This window comes from Mastigoproctus giganteus, chromosome 6, assembly GCF_048544385.1.
Source record: "Mastigoproctus giganteus isolate SK-2022 chromosome 6, ASM4854438v1, whole genome shotgun sequence".
Classification (NCBI taxonomy): Eukaryota; Metazoa; Arthropoda; class Arachnida; order Uropygi; family Thelyphonidae; genus Mastigoproctus; species Mastigoproctus giganteus.
This window is the reverse complement of record NC_143580.1, coordinates 209,258,010-209,280,597: the sequence shown is the minus strand read 5'-3', so window position 1 is coordinate 209,280,597 and position 22,588 is coordinate 209,258,010. Positions and strand designations below refer to the sequence as shown.

General features: G+C 37.4%; 1 protein-coding gene across 4 annotated transcripts in view; it reads right to left on the bottom strand.

The window, feature by feature from the left end:
* Positions 1 to 22,588, bottom strand: part of LOC150084913 (poly [ADP-ribose] polymerase tankyrase-like) — a 1,170,388-nt gene that overhangs the window by 207,820 nt on the left and 939,980 nt on the right. For all 4 annotated transcript variants that reach the window (XM_090376702.1, XM_090376704.1, XM_090376701.1 and 1 more), the window contains 2 exons: positions 20,045 to 20,316; positions 3,372 to 3,553 (listed from right to left, as the gene is read on the bottom strand). In XM_090376702.1, the coding sequence (XP_090232828.1) occupies positions 3,372 to 3,553; positions 20,045 to 20,316 (454 nt within the window). The remainder of the gene's footprint in view (positions 1 to 3,371; positions 3,554 to 20,044; positions 20,317 to 22,588) is intronic.

The window sequence follows — 22,588 nt, the reverse complement described above, 5'->3', positions numbered from 1 at the left end:
GCACTTTGTGGTGGCACATTTATGATTCTGTGGTTTTTGATGTCCACACCTCTTTTTGATTGGTCTCATCCACTGATGCATGGGCAGTTGGGAGGTGGGATCTGGTAAGTTAGGTTTCCAATCTCTTTATTGTCATAAAAATTGCATTTAACATTAAATGCCATTTAAATATAATTAATTATATTTAACTTCTTTGAATAGTTAATTAAACATCGAAATTAAACACCTTTCCTTACAGCTTTTCTTCTGAAAATTGGATCTCGCCACGACGGTCATCATAAACTCAAAGGTCATCAATCATACTGCATGATGGAAGAGATAGAGAAGGGTTGACTGGAACTTAGCTCTAGAGACTAAACATGGGTTCCACCACTTCAAGCCTCCAATAAGCAAAGTGGTGGTATTTCACCGGTTGATGAGAGTCATCTACCACCTAGTACTGCCTGATAACATAGAGAGGCGGCGTTCCTCCATGTGGTGTGGGCACCACACCTCGACCCCTGCTTACGTTGGTTCACACCTGGGTGGTCACCCACCATGTACTTTTGCACGGAGGTTATACCCAGGATTACTAACAGTCCCACCATCGTGAAGGTGCAAGCAGAGGATCTGGCTGTCACAGACCGTCCAGACTTTGCCGAAATTGGGTCCACTTGACTTGAGTGCCACCCAAATATCAGTTCCATCAGCATTTTAGACTCCCAGGTAGCAAGTACAGATTGTCTGGCATATCTGAGAGAATATCTGTGACAACCTCAAGGACCGACCTCAAGGACTTTATTTGATAGAAGAGTCCAAGAAACACCCAATCATTATTCAGTTGGTTTTAAAATGCTAGTTAAAAACAACATTTAGAACTGTAAGGTTTTACATTTCAGTGACAGCAGTTCTAGATTCTTATTACTTGGGACATAACATACTAAAGGCAACTGACAATTAAAAAGTCAACAGTACTAAATGACTGTTAGAATAGAACATGTTAATATCTACAATGTACAAGAAATGTTGCCTGTAGGGATGAAGAAATTATTATAGTTACAAATATAATAAAGTTGCTTTTAATTTCTTCAGCAGAATGATGGAGCAGAAAAAAAGCCAAGAGCAAGGGTTTGGAGGAGGTACAGAGATTCTCTATTTCAATAGGGAAGGTGGACCTTTTTTTTTTTTTTGTCTAGAGGGCCAAACATGCATGCAACAAACCCAAGGGATTTCTGCATACTAAACTTATTATTCCATTTGACTAGAAACTCTCTCTCTCTCTCTCTCACACACACACACACACACACACACACACACCACAAAATCAGGTAAATTGCTAAGTCATTATTTAAGCAATGCAGCAGCACCAGAATGGAAGCTGGTTTGGCAAAACAAATAGCAGATATGGTTCAGCATGGGAGAAGAGACAAAAAAAAAAAAAAAAAAAAAAAAACAGCAAGCATGTCCATGTTTCATTTAATTTAACAATCATCTGTCTGGTTTGGGCAGACTTACCATGTCTTTTTTTTTGGTAGTTGTTGGCGCATAGGCTTCTGTGGCCATAATGCACCTCCCAAAGTTTTTTTTGCAGTACTTTGATCCAAGCCCGAGGCAGGAATCGAACCCGCGACCTTTGGGTTGCTAGGCAGGCACTTTACCCACCCGGCTAGCCCGGTCGGCACTCACCATGTCAAAGTGCAAGGTGGAAAGGGAGAAAACATAGATAAATGGACAGAAAGGCTAAATCAGTTAAACATATAAACTTTAAGAAAGACAGAAAATGTAGAAGCTATAAGAATCACAGCTGCAAAACACATACAAAAAGCAAGTCTGTAGTTTTATAATTTTTTAGTTACTTAAACACACACACACACACACACACACACACACACACACACACACACACACACACACACACACACACACACACACACACACACACACACAAGAAAAACATCATAATTATAGTTTCCAATTACAGCCACTCCCCAGCTTACGTAATACTTGACTTACGGAAATTCGATTTTATGCAAGTTTTTGCTGACCAGTGCAAACTTAAAAAGATCCTGGAAACATATTTTGCGTCCCACAGAAATAAATGGCGGTATTGTGAAAATATTGTAATGTGAATCAAATAATGTTTTTTTTTTTTTGGTAATTCGTTCCAAGACCTCGGAAGTTGAAATTTTCGCTATATAACTAAGCTATTCAATTTTCTAACAGAGTCATTTTTATAATGGAAATTGCCCTACACTTTCATCATTATCATATGTTCCGTTATAAGAATCAATTTTGAATGCCTTTGTGACTCAATCTTATTGCATTTACGATAATAACTGGAATTCGGTGGGTTTTTATGTTACGGTATTATGGTGAGATGAGTTCCCCTTCACTGAAATCTTCAATCATATAAAAAAACATAAATCTTCTTTTCAGAATCTTCTTTTCATTCCTATTTACTTATTACAATGTTGAAGGGAAAGGGACCAACAGAAAGTGCAAATGCTGGTAGTGCTAGGAAAAGAAACAAATTTGATTTAGAAATGAAGATGATTAATTAAGAAGTAGGAAGCACGACAAAGTTTGTCATCTATTGCATGGAATTAGGTCTCACTGCTTCAACAGTGAATACTATTTTAAGGGACAGTGCGCAAATAAAAGAACATGTTAAAGGATCAATGCATTTAAGATGAACAGTGATCACAAAACAGCATTCAGGTGCTATATTGAAGATGGAAAAGCTATTAATAATATTGATGGAAAATCAGATTCAGAAGCAAGTGCCCCTGAGTCCAGTGGCCATTGAAGCAAAAGCAAGAAGTATTTATGAAGATATTAAGGATAAGTAAGGAGAACCCCAAGCCAAGTTTGTGGCAAGCGATGGGTGGTTTTATAGGTTCAAGCATCGCGCTGGTTTCCAAAACAATAAAGCATGCAGTGAAATTTTGTGATGCATTTGAAAAAAATTCTTCTAAATCGCCACAACCCTCAACTTCCGCAGCGGTGTGCTTATCAGCCGGAGAGTTAATTCTGGAAACGATGCTAGAAGGATAAAAACTTGCTGACGTCATGCCTGTCTCCTCTCTTTTTTTTTTTTTTTTTTGTAATTTTATAATTTTGAAATTTTTGTAATTTTGTACACTTTTGTAATTTTTCCTGTGCATGAGATAAAAAAAATTGAACAAATAATTCAATTGACATGTTCATTGAATATTTCTTTTTTGCTTCAATAAAACTCAATCAAATTTGCAAGTGCTGCATAAGCATTTAGGGAAATTCCAACTTATGTAGAGTTCCACGGAACTCAACAACTTTTAAGCCGGGGAGTGGCTGTACAACTGAAATCACAAAAAATTAAATAAGCTAAGAATAATTCATACACAAACACATACCCTATATCGTGAAATCCTGAAAAATCATCTGGCTTTAAATTTTCATTTGGCTTACAGGTGTCCATAATTTCTTCTTCTAAGTTTTTTATAACAGTTTTTGATTCAACCTTGTAATCCCAAAGTTGCAAAGGCCACTGTACACCATCACAAACAGGATGTGGTTTTGCAGGTACTATTTTCTCCTAAAAATATAAATTGTTTACCTTAAACTCTAAAATAAGTAATTAAGGATGCTAAAAATCAACATAAAATGGTGATAAGTTTTAAAGCAACAATATAATAGGCAAAAGATTTATGGCAAAAATTATTAGCCATGAAACTGACTGAAAGGAAATGTACATGTTTACAAGTCAAATGTATTTTCCAGTATGTGAAGAGATTTCATTTTACATATGGTTGTAAATTATTATCCTTAGTTCATTTGTATGGAAACATTTCCACATCCCCATGTTTGGTCAAATTCTAAGATGGAAGAAAAATCATAGCCTTCTCATTATATTCTTAATGCATTTAACATATTTCCTCATGTATAAGACGCACCCTTTTTCGAAAAATTCGAGGTCTAAAAACTGAGAGCGTCTTATACAGTGGTTGTAGGTTTTTTTACTTGCATTTCCTGCTTTTTCGCACTTGTTGTCTTTGCGCTCATTGTTTCGCACTTGATACCGGTATATCAGGTTACGTTTTGCCACGTTCTGCCCAGAAATGACTCAGAAAAGATTTTCGTAGAGTGCTGAATTCAAGTTAAAACTGATCCAGTTTGCAAAACTGAATGGAAATCATGCTCCTGAATGCAAGTTTCTGAGGACAATTTGACACCACCAGCAGGAAGAGTGAAGAAACCAACTATAGGAGAAGCTTGTACCTGGGTGAAAAGATCCTGGGATAATATCAAGACTGAGATCGTTGTCAAGTCATTCAAGAAATATGGCATTTCAAATGCAATAGATGGAACTGAGGACGAGGCAATATATGAAGACAGTGATGAGGAGTTGTATGAATTTTATGATGAATAAAACTTGAGTTCAATAACTTTATGTAATACATTTTTTTTTTTTTTTTTTCAAATTTCGGGCCCCAAAATTAAGGTGCGTCTTATACATAGGGAAATATGGTACCTCAACTCTACACGTAATGGAAAAATCTTAACCATAAGTTCTGACACTACCTCAAAACCATCTGTGTGATTAAAAATGTGGATCCATCAGCATGATCCACAGATGGTGTTCCTCAATAAACAAATTCCATGAAAAACTCAAGTTGCAGCTAAATGAATTTCAATTTGAATAGAGTAGACATGATTGCCTTTTTCAAAAAAAAAGGAGCTTATATCCTGTAGTTCGCATTCTGATTTTAACAACTAGGTAAATGCTCCATCACCTCTGACTTCATAACTTATGCACTTGAAGGTTCTGTTCTTTAATTAAGATCTTGTATGATTGCAATTAATAACTTTCTTCAACTGGCTAGAAATCTGATCCACAGTTTTTCTGATGACAGTACACTTCATACAACACCTGGTGTACATAAATAGCAACAACCTCTAGAATACCTGGCACAGTTTCTTAGAGGCTCATCTGCAAGTAATTATTTGGGAAGAACTTAGTAAATTTCAGTCATTCAAAAACCACGTCCAGGGTCATTTCCTACAAAAAAGATCTGTCCATGTACATTTTTGATAGTTTAACTCTCATCTTCTAACATTTTTTTGATATGTACTCTTTAAATTTCAGTTCCTCTACAACAATAAACTAGGAATACTTATTCCCCACCTGTAGTAATTGGTCTCCCAAAACTCTAAGATCCCTGATTCAAATAAAAGCAACAAAGTTAATTGATAAACACTTACATACTCACTTCATAACCTATCACAAAGATGCTCAATGATGCTGCTTACCTTTTCCATATAAATGGATATTCTGATTTGGCAGAGGAAATTCCACCTATTTCTTCCAAACCAGTGTTTCGATATATGCAATATTTCGATAATGAAATTTAAAATTTTTAATGCCTTGGTCCATTGGCTGGCGTTTTGACGTTATGTTTGGTGGTAAAAACAACAACTTCACACTTTTAAGTTTGGCAGAAATACTGGCAGGATGTGCTGGACAGCTGTCAGTTACCAACACGATTTTCCTTTTTTCTTTTGTTATACGCCTGTCTAGTTTTAATATCCAGTCTTCAAAAATATCACTTGTCATCCATGCTTTTTTAATTAAAGGTGTAGTCAACTTCCAAATATTTTGGGCCTCTAAAACATCTTGGGTTTTTTGATTTTATGATGACTAAAAGTCTTAATTTTTAACTTCCTGTCATATTTGCTCCAACTAGCACAGTGATTCTTTCTTTGCTTTGTTTTCCGCCAAAACATTTATCATCCTTAAAAGCAAGTGCTCTATTCGGTAAACATTTAAAGGATAAATCCATTTCGTCAGCATTAAAAACATCCTTAGGTTCATATTCTTCCAAAATCATTTTTAAGGTATTGTTCCTTCAACTGTTGCAATCTTCTTCGCTTACAATAACACTTTCTCCACAAACAACCTTTTCCACAATTCTGTGGCACTTCTTAAATTTATCTAGCCACCCAGTGCTCACATTAAATTATGTATGTCCAAGGGACTGTGCAAATTTCAGAGCATGTTGCCTAATTATTGGACCTGATATTGGTATATTCGTTTCACGTATCATTTGCACCCATTTTAGAAAGTTTATCAACATCTTCGTATATACACAACTTAATTCGCTTCTTATCTGCTCCTCCTTTAATTACATTTAAAACTGATTCTTGATTTTTTAAAATCGTAGATAAGCTGCTTGCAGGTATGCCATATTTCTCCGCAACATGTCTTTTCTTAAAACCCTGGTCGATACCATGAAAAATCTTTGCTTTATCATTAATACTTACAACATTATTTCTGCAATTGTAAAAATTACTTCACTGCAGCTCTTGCCAATACAAACACTGCAAACTTCATGCACTGGCCATATAGTGAATTGTTAGTACTGCCTACTCAATGATGTTCACTTGCCAATCCAACAGTATCACGTGACTTTTCCTATCAATCACTTTGAAGAAATATATGGCTTTGTGAATTTCTTTTATTCTGCTTTCATTCATATATACACAAAAGAAAATTTATGGTTAATGTATGCTGTATGTTACTTTTCAGAAAGAAAAAAAAAATACAAGAGCATATAGCCTATGTGATTGATGACAAATTGTTCTAAAAGAACGAAATAAAAAAAAAATATATATATATTCATGAAAACCACCTACTGGAAGTCCAGTTAGATGAGAATGGAAATATTATATAACGATTGACAGGAAGGTCACATGGTACGGTTGAGGTGAGAAGTGAATGTCACTCAGTAGACGTTACTGAAATCCGACTATGGGAGCATTCGATGTATTGCCGCCGCAGCATGATAAAGGTTTACCGCAGCAAATTTCATTTTCTACTACGCCAACATCAATTTACAAATCTACCCTATTTACTGTAAAGTTTATGACCACTTTTAAGAAATCCATTTGGTTTTATAACTGTAACAAAAATGAAACAAAGACTGTCCTACCGACATCAATGGCCACAAATATTCACTAAAAGGATGATTAATTCCAGATGCTAATGCGCAATTTGGAGGGAAGGGGGCCATATATTTGGGCAGCTGTTTAGCAGTAAATGCTTGAAAATCTTCAAAAATGCTTTTACTAATTTTTTAAAAAATTCGTTATAGAGAGACTAACTCTTTGCTCTATGGGGTTAATTTTACAGGTAATTTCATTTCAAGGTGCAATGTTTTGCAAAAAAATTCGTAATATAAAAAAATTCGTTAAATAGAAGTTCGTTAAATAGAAGTTCGTAATAGAGAAGTTCCACTGTATATATACACACTTTGATTGATTTCATTTCCTTACTCCTTTATTTCTTCTTCTATTTAACTTCACTCTTCAATTTCCCTCTCTATCCATCATTTTATCATTAAAATTTTATATATATATATATATATACACTATCTATAGCAGGGGTGGGCAACAGCCGGCCCGCGACGATGTTGAATCTGGCCCCCTCGGTAAATGCATAAATATAGAAAATCCATACCTGACTACACTCGCCGTAAACGTTCGGCTTAATTCGGTTCAATCGGGAATCGCGGCCCGATTGAACCGAATTAAGTACAACAGTAACCAAGTGATTCTACGCAGCGTCAAAGAGTTATTTCCTAATTATTATTGTAGCATCGATCGAACGAAGTTTGGGTTTGACTTCTTTTTCAATAAGAAGTCAAACCCAAAGTTCCTTTGGGTTTGACTTCTTATTGAAAAAAATAATATTGGTGCGAGATATTTTATGCCTTTTCTAATTATTACAATTTTTAATTTAATATAATTTATAGCCCATAAAATGAGCCAATTAAAAAAAAAAAAGAAAAATTGATGCCGAATGCCGCATTTTCAACGATAATTGGACATTCAGATATTTAATTGCAAATATAGACGATAAAGCTGTTTGTTTGGTTTGTAACGAAACTATTTCCGTTTTTAAAGAATATAATCGAAAAAGGCATTTTTCGAAAAAAACATTTCGTAAAATATAAGCTATTTTCACCGAAACAAATGAAAATTGAAGCAGAAAATTTAAAATGTGGTTTGCATAAGCAACAAAATACTTTGAAAATTTTGTCAAAACAGATAGAGCTCTGACAAATTTAAATATTGTATTTACTTTTTTTAAAAATACATTAATAATTTGGTAATTCAAGTAATATAACATTTTTTAGGTTCTGATTTTTTTTATTAAATCGTTCAATCTATTCCGGCCCGCATCATGATGCGAAAATTTCATTCGGCCCGCATCATGATACGAAAATTTCATTCAGCCCGCTGACGAAAAAAGTTGCCCACTCCTGATCTATAGGCTGATGCCATATAAACTTTTTTCCTTCCAAACTTTCATTTGCATCAAAGTAATATAAGAATAAGAAACCCCCTCATATCAACCATATACAGAGTTGCCACCTCTCTGGATTTGATCCACAGTCTTCAGGCTCAAGAATGACATGCATGAACCTGAAACTCCTTCAGGTTCTCAGATTTTCTGTAATTACTTCGAGGGTGCAGCTCTAAAACAGTGTTCGCAGGCTGGCCGCTAGTTAGTACACTGAACCCAACCTATTGGTAACTCTCAAGGAGGCTTCCGGATGAGCTAATGTATAATCTTGCTACCTCTAATTTACTCTGCCAGATAGTGCCTGGAGGGAGCCCGAGTAGTGTGTATGCGGGTAGACATCATTGAGGTCAAGTTATGTCAAGGATCTTGGTATATTCTTACCATGTGTACTCCACATCCAAAAATTTCATTACTTCATACAGTATGTACACCCCACCCACTTTTTTCTTACTATTGAATACGAATTGTCAAAATAATAGAGGAAACTTATCTGCGAAAAGATCTAAACCTCCCAAACACTTCCTAGTTCATTTCACAAATATACGTGGTCTCAGTTCTAATCTCAACGATGTCCATTTCCACTTACGGTCTGCCAAACCTCATGTACTTTTTCTGACAGAATCTCAGTTATTGATTGATTCAATCACTGTTCATCTCAATTGCCCAAATTATATGTTGTATGATTCCATTTGCCTCAAAGGTTGTACTTGTGCATATGTCCGTTCCAATATTCGCTGTCAAAGACTTGATAATTTGGAATCTCCGCTGGCTTAAATGCTTGATCTTTATCTGACAAACAACCCTTCTCAGTACATAGTGAAAGTCAGTAATCCTTTAGGCACCTCAGATCACAACTTGGTGATTGCCTCTTCTCCAATGGAGCCTTTATTCCCAACATCATGTTGTCTGGCATTACAAGATTGCAAAATTAGATGATTGCGAGATTTCTTTATCTTGGTTGGATTACTGTTTTAAAACTTATGATGTCAACATTTCCTCAAGTCAAATCAGTAAAATTATTCTGGTAGGAATGGGATCCTTTCTCTCACAGTCCACTTTAAAAACTCTTCCCTTTAAACCTTGGTTTTCAAATAAATGTGCAAAGGCTGTTCAAGAGAAGAATGTTGCATATCATAATTGCATTGTTTCCAACTCTTCAGTTTCATGTTCTGCCTATACCAAACATGGCAACAATTGTTAAACAGTTATTAATCAGTCCAAACTAGATTTTGAAAAGGTTAAGACTAGAAAACTTGAGTCTTGCTTCTGGTCTCTTGCGAAAGCTATTCGCCACAATTTTTGCCCATCTTTGCGACCACCTCTGGCAAAACCAGATGGTTCAATTGTCACTTCAGCCAAGGATAAAGCTGACCAGCTAGAATCCCTTATCTAAACCTTGGTTTTACAATTGGTCCTTGAGATTGTCACAGACTTCTCTCAGATATGCCAGATGAGCTGCACTTGCTAACTGGGAGTCTAAAACATTGATGGAACTGATATTCGGGTGACACTCAAGTCAAGTGAACCCAATTCCGGTGAAGTCTGGACGGTCTGTGACAACCAAATCCCCTGCATGCACCATCACGATGGTGGGACTGTTAGTAATCCCGGGTATAACCTCCATGCACAAGTACATGGTGGGTGATCACCCAGGGGGTGAACCAACGTAAGCAGGTGTCAAGGTGTGGCGTCCACACCACATGGAGGAATACCGCACCTCTATGTTACCAGGAAGTACTAGGTGGTAGATGACTCTCATTAATTGGTGCAATACCACCACTTTGCTTATTGGAGGCTTGAAGGTGTGGAAACCATGTTTGTCTCTAGAGCTAAGTTCCGGTCAACCCTTCCCTATCTCTTCCATCATGCAGTATGATTGATGACTTTTGAGGATATGATGAACATTGTGGTGAGATCCGATATTCTGTACATTTCGAGGGTACAGCTCTAAAACGGTGTTCGCAGGCCAGCCGCTAGTTAGTACACCGGACCAATTTGTATTATTAGTAACTGTCTAGGCAGCTTCCGGATCAGCTAGTGTATAATCCTGCTACCTCTATTCTGGCAGATAGTGACTGGAAGGAGTCCGAGTAGTGTGTATGCGGGGAGCATTGTCGAGGCCACGTTATGTCAAGGATCTGGGTATATTCTTACCACGTGCACGCCATATCCAAAAATTTCATTACTTCATACAGCATGTCCCTCCCACTTTTTCTTATAATTGAATACACCATGAATTGTCAAACTAATAGAGCAAGCTTATCTGCGAAAAGATCTAAACCTCCCAAGCACTTCCAAATTCATTTCACAAATATACGTGGTCTCAATTCAAATCTTAACGATGTCCATTTCCACTTGCAGTCTGCCAAACCCCATGTACTTTTTCTGACAGAATCTCAGTTATCAGTTGATTCAACTAGTGCTCATCTCAGAGGCCCAAATTATTTGCTGTATGATTCCTTTCGCCTCAAAGGTGGTACTTGTGCATATGTCCGTTCTGATATTCCCTGTCAGAGACTTGGCAATTTGGAATCTCCTCTCTTTGATCTTCTCTGGCTTAAAATCTCTCTACTTCATTGTGTAAAATTCATCTGTTGTCTCTACCATTCTCCCAACTCCACTAATCAATTGGAGCTCTTTGACTTCCTCTCTTTGCAACTTGACTTTCTCCAGTCCAACTTTCCTAATAGTGAGGTAATTTTCCTTAGTGATTTTAATATTCACAATTCCAGCTGGCTTCCGTTTTCTAGTCACACCGACCTAGCTGGACGAGATGATGAGTCTTTTGCAATTACTAATGACCTTGCACAGATTGTTCATTTACCTACAAGAATAAAGGACAATCCTAATCATCCAGCCAATATGCTTGATATTTTTCTCAGTGTACTTAGAATGTATTCCAAGTACACTGTCGAAGTGAGAGGTCCTTTAGGCACTTCAGATCACAACTTGGTGATTGTCTCTTCTCCAATGGAGCCTTTATCTCATGGCCATTCCCAACCTCGTATTGTTTGGCATTATAAGAATGCAAAATGGGATGACCTGAGAGATATATTTTCTTCTTTTCCTTGGTCGGATTACTGTTTCAAAACTTCTGATGTAAACGTTTGCTCAGACCGTGTCAGTGAAATTATTCTTGCAGGAATGGAATCCTTTATCCCACATTACACTTTAAAATCTCGTCCTTTATCTAAACTTTTGTTTTTCAATAAATGTGGTAAGGCTGTTCAAGAGTAGAATGTTGCATATCGTAATTGGCTTGTTTCTAATTCTTCAGTTTTATTTTCCACCTACACCAAAGCTCGCAACAATTGGAAAGTAGTTATTAATCAGTCCAAACTAGAGTTTGAAGAGGCTAAGAGTAGAAAACTTGCTTCTTGCCCTAATGGTAGCCGAGTATTCTGGTCCCTTGCCAAAGCTATTGGCCGCAACTTTTGCCCATCTCTACTCCCACCTCTGTCCAAACCAGATGGTTCTGTTGTCACTTCAGCCAAGGATAAAGCTGACCTGCTAGCATACCATTTTCCTTCCAACTCATATATTAATGATCTTGGTAAAACACCTCCCACCATTCCCAACACGCTCCTTTCAATGCCTCCTGTGGTCTTCCATCAAAAGAAAGTCAGAAGGATTTTGATGAATCTTGATGCTAAGAAAGCTCCAGGTCCTGATGGTATTTCTCCACTTGTTCTCAAAACCTGGAATTTGGGGAGTACAATGTGTACAGAAAGGATAGACAGGATAGGAAGGGAGGAGGTGTTACGCTGTTAATTAAGAAAAACATAAAATCAAAAGAAGTGCATCCAGTTGATATAGATGAACAGTGCACTGTTGAGTCAGTTTGGTGTGACATAAGCACTGCGAAAGCAAAAATAAGAGTAGGAGTGTGTTATAGGCCTAATGACTCGAATGAATACAATGAACAATTGTACAGAGAAATAGAGTGGGCTAGTAAATCGGAATGTCTTATAATGGGGGATTTTAACTTCCCAGATATTGACTGGAACTTGTGGGTTGGGCACTCACACACTAGTCATTAATCACTCTTTTGTAGATTTATTGGATGATTGTTTTCTGCAGCAGCATGTTCGAGAGGCAACCAGAGAAAGTAATACTCTTGATCTGGTTATCAGCAGTGATCATTCATTTATTAAGAATTTGCAGATAAAAGAACCACTAGGTGACAGTGATCACAGTGTACTGACGTGGGATTTACTTAAAGATTTAATTACCATCAGGGGTAAAGGAAAGGGTTTTTGCTTCCGTAAAGGCGAGTACAGTGGTCTCCGAGAGTTTTTAAATTCTGTACAGTGGGATCAACTGACGATGTTACCAACAGTAAATTCTAAGTGGGAAGCATTCAAGGAATTAATCGTGGATGCTACTAAAAGTTTCATACCTATTAAGAAATATTGTTCAAGGTTTAGGCCTAAATGGTTGTCAAATGAACTAATGAGACTCGTAACAGAAAAGAAAAATGCATGGGATGCATATAAATTATCAAGCAACTCAGAAGCCTATGGCAGATATAAGTTAATCTGTAATCAGGTCACAAAGGAGGTTCGGCAGGCAAAGGCAGCTTACGAGAAATCATTGGCAAAAGATGCTAAGAAAAACACCAAGGATTTCTTTACTTATATAAACTCTAAAAGGAAGGGGATGAATCTGATTGGTCCACTTGACATCGATGGTTCGACTGTCGATGATCCTGCTCAGATAGCAAACAAACTGAATGAGTATTTTGCATCTACATTCACACATGAGGAATTATTAAGGTTTGAAAATGGCAGAAGGTTATCAAATAGTAGCAAGATACTTAATGATTTTGTAATAACTGAGAGCAAAGTGGAAGAGAAACTGTTGAAGTTAAACGTAAGAAAAGCACGTGGGGTGGATGGGATCTATCCAGTTATATTAAAGGAGGCGGCAAAGCAACTAAGCAAACCCTTAGCCATAATTATGAGAGCATCCTTGGACTCAGGGGAGGTTCCCACGGACTGGAGATGTGCAAATGTATCCCCAATTCACAAAGGGGGATCGAAGGGGTGACACGAGTAATTACAGACCAGTTAGTTTAACTTCTGTTCCGGGTAAAATAATAGAGTCGCTGGTTAAAGATGCATTGCAAGATCATCTAGACAAGACTGCAGCAATAATTCAGACACAGCATGGGTTTGTTAAGGGAAAGTCTTGTCTGACAAATTTGATAGGATATTATGATGTGGTTACAAAGGAACTGGATGCAAAAAATAATTTTGATATCATATATTTGCATTTCAGGAAAGCTTTTGACACTGTTGCGCATGGAAGACTATTGTACAAATTGGAGCAGAATGGTATTAAGGGTAAGTTGCTACAATGGATAAAAGGATGGTTAAGTGCGAGAAGACAGAGGGTGGTAATCAATGGGTGCTGCTCTTCTTGGACTAATGTTATTAGTGGTTACTAATGTTATTAGTGGTGCCCACAGGGTTCGGTGTTGGGTCCACTGTTGTTTTGTATATTTATCAATCATATTGATGAGGTATATCAGGCTTAATGTCGAAGTTTGCAGATGATACAAAGGTTGGCGGGGTTGTTAATGACAGTAATGGCAGTGTGCTACTGCAACAGGATCTAGATAATTTGGGCAGATGGGCTAAGAAGTGGCAACTGAAGTTTAACCTTGACAAATGCAAAGTCCTGCATATGGGTAGAAGTAACCCCAGAGAAACGTACCAACTGTGTGGTACTACACTTAAGGTGGTAGAAAATGAAAAAGACCTGGGAGTAATTGTGCAGTCAGATATGAAGTTTTCTGAGCAATGCAGACAGGCTGCCAGGGCAGGTCATGGGGTTTTGTCAATGATATATAGGAATTTTGCTAGCAGGGAAAAGGAGGTGATTATCCCTCTGTATAAGGCAATGGTCAGGCCACGCCTTGAGTACAGCGTACAGGTCTGGAGGCCTCATTTTAGGAAGGATGTAGATTTACTTGAGCGTGTACAGAGAAGGGCAACAAGATTGGTGAGGCGAATGAAGGGATCCTCTGATCAAGAGAGGCTTAAGTTCTGCAAATTGCAGTGGCTGGAGACTAGGCACCTGCGCGGTGATCGGATTGAGGTGTATAAGGCCTTGAATGGGTTCAGCACGCTGAATTCTGATGGGATCCTTGTTCAGATTATGAACCTAAGGGGGCATAAATTCAAATTACGAAAGGACAGATGTAGAATAGCTGTGCGGAAATTTGGCTTTAGCCAGCGGGTGGATAATTGCTGGAACAAACTTCCATCTGTCGTTGTGGAAGTTGATAGGTTGAATAAATTTAAGGAGGAACTGGACAGGCATTTGGAGGGAATGGTGTGATTTTTTTTTTTTTTTTGGCTGATGCTGCATAAGCTGATACATTTGCTTTCTTGCATCACATGCCACTACTACTACTACCTTAGCTCCTGAACTTACTGCTATTCTTTGCTGCCTTGTTTCATTTTCTTATTCCAAAGGTGTTTTTCCTTCTGCTTGGAAATTTGCTCATATCCAGCCAGTTCCTAAAAAGGGTGACAACTCCCTGCAATCCAATTATCGTCCCATTGCAATTACTTCTACTCTTTCTATAGTAATGGAGAAATCAATTAACCACCAACTCTTAAACTACCTAGAAACCTCCCATCTGATAAACGATCGCCAGTATGGATTTCGTAAGTGTCGATCCACTGGTGATGTTCTGGCTTATGTTACTTATTTATGAACTAATTCAATGGAGAGGTTTGGTGAAACAGAAGTAGTTACTCTTGACATCTCAAAAGCTTTCGATCGTGTTTGGCATAAAGGTCTTCTAAACAAGCTTCCATCTTATGGTTTGCCAAGTGTTTTTAGTAATTGGTTATCCAGTTTTCTCTCTGATCGCTCACTCACGGTGATGGTAGATGGCTCTCTACCTTCTAACTTCTCGACTAATGCCGGTGTTCCCCAAGGTTCAGTTCTTTCCACCACTCTTTTCCTCTTATATATTAATGACCTTCTTCCATTTACTGGAAATCCTATCCATAGTTTTGCCGATGATAGCACATTGCATTCCACCTTCCATTTTGAGAAACCTTGCCCTGTTCAATCAGCTTCGACTTCTCGAAAATCTGCTATGAATTCCTTAAATCCTTCATGTAATTCTTCAGTGGGGCAAAGACAACTTAGTTGATTTCAACCCTTCTAAAACTAAGTCTTGTCTTATATCTCGCAAAAAAGGATTCTTCTGCTCCTATGCTTATCTTTAGTGACACTCCGATTTCTAGGCAAAATGATATATCTCTTTTGGGGATTACCCTGACTTCTAATGGCTCTTGGCACAAACAAATTAGAAATATTGCTTCCTCTGGATCTAAAATACTTGGTTTTCTCTTTCGCTCTCCGCGTTACTTTTCTTTCAAACAGCTTCTCACTCTTTATAAATCGCAAATCTGCCTTACCATGGAATATTGTCCCCACATCTGGAGTGGTGCCCCCAAAACCTCTCTCAGGCTTCTTGATTCCATTCTGAAGAGGGCAGTTAGGTTAATTAATGATTCATCTCTAACAGAGTCTCTCCACTCGCTGTCTCATAGACGTACTGTTTATGCTGCATGCCTCTTCAACAGATACTTCCATGGGCACTGTTTTTCTGAATTAGCTTCTATAATTCCCGCTCTCTCTTTCAAAACAGTCCGAACACGTGCCGCCACCAGCCAACATCCATTTGCTGTCCAACTTCAAACTCACAGAACCAACTTTTCATCTTTCTCATTTATTCATTCAACTGCAGTTTTTTGAAACAACCTTCCTTCATACTTATTTCCTGAAAATTACAGTCTACAGAAGTTCAAGTCTAATGTCATCAAATATCTTATTTCATCTTTTCAACCCTCCAACCCATGCATGGTATTAAGTAGTACAGGTTCTAATACCTCTTGTTTGGGGTTTTCATAAAAAAAAAAAAAAAAAAAACCTCCATTTCATAGAAAGGTAGTGGGGGGAGGAGATAAAATTTTCATTTTTTCAGAAAATATGATATTTTATACTTTTTTTTTTTTTTTTGTCATGTATGTATGTAACTTATAAAATTATTAAGTAATCTGTATAATGTATCAATATTTTAAACTATGGAAGGGTTCAGCAACCTGCGGCTCTGAACTGTGACTGTGACTCTTTAAATTTTAGCCCACACAATTTGAAATGTAATTAGAAGACTTAAAACTCAAGGACATGTGGAGTGCACGACTTTTTTTTTTTTTTTTGTCCTCGCCTGCAGTTTCCCATTATTATATGGGGTCAGCTTTTTTTTATTTAATTTTTTTTATTGTTTTGGCATGCAATTTTTACAGCCAGATTGCCCTTCCTGACACCAACCCTCACCCTTTATCCGGGCTTGGAATATGCGGTAGTCATTCTCTGACCTGCCGCATCCTCTGTATTTGGTGGGTATGGGCTTGAGCCCCGGTCTAATCAAGAAGCGTGTGCCATGCGCTACTGCTCTTGCCCACCTGGCTACGGAGGTGCCCGTGTGGAGTGCAAGACTAAAATGCCTTAAAACTGAAACAGGATTTGGAGAGGCAAAAGGCTGCTCTTGCAATTCGACACAAATGGACACCGATAGATGGGTTGAAAAAGCAAGACCAAACTGTGTTCGACGTATGGAGTAACTTATAGGACAAGTGTAAAAATTTGAAAATATTCGCGTTTGAACTTTTCTCAGTTTTTGGTACAACGAATTTCTGTGGGCAAATATTTTCGAACTTGAACTATATTAAAAATAAATCAAGAAACCGTCTGACCAACGCGAGTTTCTCAGCATGTTTAAAGATGAAAATTATGGCATACTCGCCTGATGTTGGGAAACTCGTTCAGGAAGTTCAATAGCAAAAGTCACATTAATTCATACCTAACTGGATGTTTGTCACGTTTTTTCAGTATTAATAAATAATATTCGAAAAAATATATTTTTAATATATACTAGGGGGCTTCACCAACGATTACTTTTCAATGTAATATGTACAGGTATGAAGGAGCAAGTCAAATCTTTTCTACGTAAAAGTTATACCTGTCGAAAAGCACTGGTCGATATGATATTTAATAAATAAAAGAAAATAGAAAGAGTAAGAAAAAACTACGAAAAGTAAAATTGTGTGAATTTTGAGTGAATGAAAGTTATTATTAATTGCATGTTATTATTATTATTTTTATTTCTCCTAGTAGACACCTGGATACAGCTACTGGCCAGGGGGCGGAGTGAATATACATACAGTATTTAAATATGTTACAGAATATAAGACAATATACAATTTTAAAATACATGTAATGCAGTACTTGTTATATGATATATACAATATTTGTGAAACCAAATATATCTAGAATCTATCTTAGCCTCTTCACTGGACAGACTGATGGCTGTGCAGCCCCTCAGGGTTATCCAAGCTGACACCATGCTGTAGCTTTTCCTAGCTGGCATGGTGTGGGATGCTGACACTGGCCATTAGGGTAATCTCCAGGCCAGTGTAGGACAGAGCTGAAAAAAGCATGTTCCACCATAGGAATCTCTTTCCCTATGTTCTTTTATTCCTACCACCTGGGGTGGTTGATTCTCCTTCCCCCACGCTGGGTGGTCCCTACCCCCTTTTGTATGGTGGCTCACCCCACCACTCACTTTCAACTCCCACCCTCTGGACCAGGATGGGCGTCCTGTACCAGGTCCCCTTACTTACTCCCCTTTCAAATCAGGCGAGTGCCTCAACTATTGCCCCTCTCTGTTCTCTGCTCCTTTTATCCCACTCTCTGCCTATCTCCCTCCAATAAAATAATTTTTTTGGGGGTCTCTCCTTGGATGCCTGGGCTACACCAGTGTTCACCCTGCCAGAGCTTTCTTCTCTACTAATGTGTCCTGGCTTGCCTCCACTGGGCGGTGATGAAAACTGGGGATGTTAGTGGCTCTCCACAGGCCCCCAGGCTAAGTGGCCAGAGGAACAACACAACCCACATTAATACTTTACAAAACACACACCCTGGCCTTATGCAGAGTACTGTAATCTACACAGAGTAAAAACGCGGAGTTTGGGGGAGACCCCCCCCAGTGCTACCAGACAAAAAACACTATATCACTATAATCGATATCTAAGCAGGAAATGACCTGTGCAATTATTTACCTTATTTGTAGTGTGTAGCATTCTCAAGGTCGAATAAATATCACTTTGTATTTTACATGTGTTTACATAGGTCACTTACGAAAAGGCCTTTTGCTTCAGGTTCCTTAATGTATGAAGAATATTGTTGCATCCCAAAGAGCAGGACTAAAATATTTCACTGAAATATTTACAAAATGCTAAATTACTGTATATTTACAATATTCATTAATATACAAAAAAACGTTACAATGGAACATCAAATGCTAGACAGAGAATCACATGCACGAGGTTGGTGAATGTTATGGAGGCAGATGTCAATACAGTTTTTTTTTTTTTTTTTTTTTTTTTTAGTTGTTGGCGCATCGGCTTTTGTGGCCATAATGCACCTCCCAAGGTTTTTGCAGTACTCTGATCCAAGCCTAAGGCGGGATTTGAACCCGCGACCTTTGGGTTGCCAGGCAGGCACTTTACCAACCCGGTTAGCCCGGTCGGCTGTCAATACAGTAATTAATTGCATCTGTAGTGATGTAATTGCCATGCCCTCTTCTCCCATTGGCTCGAATAAATATCACTAGGAGGAAAACGTTTTTAATGTATAGAGAAATACACCAAATACATATATATTGCAAATTATGTAATATATATTTTTTTAATAAAACACCTTCCCACCCTATTCCATTTTCCTAAAAAACTCCCCCCCCCCTCCTTGAGTTGAGTGTGGCTTTTCGGATTCTCTCTCTCTCTTTTTTTTTTTTTTTTTTTTTTAATTAGATCAAAAATGGCTCTTCACCCAAAAAGATTGCAGACCCCTGAACTATGGTATTGGTAGTTGAAAATTAGAAATCTGTACTAAATTGAAAATTAGAAATCTGTACAAGTAAATAATTGTCCCCAAAAAAAGTCCTTATAATAATTTTATTCCAAATAAAGAAAATTTTTAAAATTAATCTTTTCATTACATAGCCAGGTGGGTAGGAGCAGCAGTGTGTAGCACATGCTTCTTGATTAGACCGGGGTTCAAGCCCATGACCACCAAATATGGAGGATGCAGAAAGGTCAGGGAATGACCACCGCATATCCCCGGAGTAATATGGCCCTAGTTGCTAATGCTCCTAAAAACCAAACAACAACATAAAAAGTCTGACTAAAAAAATTTTGGGTATATTTGGTCCATGGGAACGTTTCAGCTCAAATTATGATAATACTTTGAAGGAAAGACGTGATTAGTTTGCAAGTACCATCCATAATTTCTAGAGATTCAGTCCAGGATACTCTGGAACCAAGGTTTTGGCAGTTAAATAAAGTGATATGAAATATAATAGAGAAATTGCAAAAATTTAGTCAAGTAATTTAGGTAGATTTTTTAATTGTTCATTTAACGGTAAATCTACATAAAAATAAATTGTACCACTGCATTCAGAAAAATTCACAAGATGTTAGGGTGCTGTGTAAATCTGAATCCATACTGCAGAAACCCAGGTTCAAGAGCTATGCAATAGCAAATGCTTATGTAATTTTCTTTCAAATTCAGTGAAGCAATACTATAAGTGTATTAGTGAATTAGACAACACAATAAAAAATTACAGATGCATACCCTTTTATCATGTGGTATATTCAGCAGCTCCTGAAGAGCATTTATCATAGCTGGATTTTTGTTTTTTATAGCCATATCAAGTGGCGTTTCACTCAAATTATTTGGTGTGTCCAGTGGTGCTCCCATTTCAGCCAAAAAATACAATAATCCTGGGTTGTGATAACCATAATCCAGAAGTGGAGAAACTAGATGGTGTATAACTGTCCACCCATTAATATCTTTTTTTACCATCTCAACTGAGCTTGTTTTCAAAAACATACCTTGTTCAGGTTCTGAAACAAGATGAAAACACATTACCAAAAATTATGCCAAAGAAATTTAATTTGTCATGTAATCAACATTTAAGAAAAATGCATTATAACATCCATTAATACACAAAGAAACGATCATTAAATTAATGATACAATATTATAAGCAGTGGGTCATGACAGATTACAAATAGTGTCAATAATGCACACATTTTTCTAAAAGTTTGTTCATATAATTTATAATGTCATTAGTCAAATGTATCTAATATCATTTAACAGAATATAACAATTAAAAAATGAATGATGGTCCAAATTAGCAAAGAATTACAAACTGACAGGCTTTTTATTAGTATAATATAGAACACATTCTATTCCACAAAACAACTATTCCCCATTTCATTTTTGATTAATTTTATTATTTTTATAACAGCAGACAAATGCTCTTACATGCATGTAAGGATTTTGGTATTAGTAGTGGCAAAATGATTAAAAAAAAAAACAAGATTATATAAAGCATCAGACTTTAAAAAAAAACAATAAAGCAAACGTCAGCACATTTATTTTGCAGCCATCCTTCCTCAATTTGAATTTATACCATATCATGTATGTAGTCTGAGCAAGAGGAAGAATCCCATTACCACTGAGCTTACAAAATCCATTCAAAACCTCAGTCAAACCAGCTCACAGGTGCCTAGTTTCCAGATTCTGCAATATGCAGAACTGAAGCCTTTCATGCTAAGAACACCCCTTTGTTCCACTCATCACGGTGCCTCTGTAGCCAGGTGGGATGGAGCAGCAGTGCGTAGTACACGCTTCTTGATTAGACCAGGGTTCGAGCCAGTCACCACCAAATACGGAAAGGTCAGGGAATGACCACCGCACATCCCCGGAGCAATATGGCCTTAGTTGCTAATGCTCCTAAAAAAAAAAATCAGATAAAATAACCAAAATCCACTCATCAATCTCGTTGCCGTTCTCTGTACTTGTTTCAGCAGCTCTACATCCTTCCTAAAATGAGGCTTCCAGGCCTGTATTCAGTACTTAAGATGCCACAAAACCACTGTCTTATACAACAGGATAATCACTTCCTTATTGTTACTAGCAAAATTCCTGTACATCATTGACAAATCCCCATGAGCTGTCCTGGCAGCCTGTCTGTGCTGTTAAGAGAACTTCTTATCTGGCTGCACAGTTACTTGCACATCTTTCATTTTCCACTACCCTTGTGGAAAATAAAAGATGTGCAAGTGGTAGTACCATACATTCGGTCTGGAGGTTACTGCTACCAATATGCAGTACTTTGCATTTGTCAAGGTCAAACTTCAATTGCCATTTCTCAGCCTACCTGCCTAATTTTTCTAGATCCTGTTGCAGTAGCATACAGTTATTGTCATTATCCAAACTTTCGACCTTGTATCACCTGTGTCCTTAGTTCTTAATCCCAAACTGTATCGCCTGTCTAATGGGTTTTATAATGCTATATACATGTGTGGCCAAGGATGAAAATGCAGAGTTTCTGTAGGAAACAATAGGCCAAATAGGAAATCCGGTCTGACCAAAAAGTGCAGGAATATTGTATGTTCTGGCCTTCAATTCAACTGAGCCATAGTAATGTAGTCGTTTTTTCGATATGTTGTCATTGTTTTATTGTATTGATTGACCAAATTGGTAAATAGTGCCAGGTATAATTCAAGATAAGTGGAGGTATCTGATAAAACTGAGTCTAATTTATTAATATAATCAGGTTTATCGAGTATTACCAGTGTATCTCCTTTATCAGCTCTCTGAATAATAATGTCTTTATTTTCCCGAAGTTCACATAAAGCAGAACTGTCCTGTGTATTCAATTTAGGAAGTTATGTTTCTTTTATGTTATTCACCACCTGGTTAACTTGTTCAATAAATAAATCTTTTTGTGGAATAGTATGAAATCCAAATTCAATATCAAATTAAGCACTGTTTTTTAGGTAGTTTTCGAGGTGGTAAATTGTAATTTCATCCTTTGGATAAAAGTGAAACCTGGTCTTGCGATAGCATATACGAAGAAAGATTTGTAACCTGTTGATATGATGGTTCGTTGAATGTTGGGAGAGGGGGTGTTCACGAACTAGTTGAAATATTCTGCGGTAGACCACCGTGCGTATGTGGGGGAGTGGGGTCATCACACAACACATATGCACCTGGTCTCAAGCTCGTGCATGACAATGTGTTAGAACTCATATCAACGTGTCTGTTTTTTATTTCATGTCACAAATCTATGGAGGTCTTCAATACAGACCAAATAATTTTTTAATTT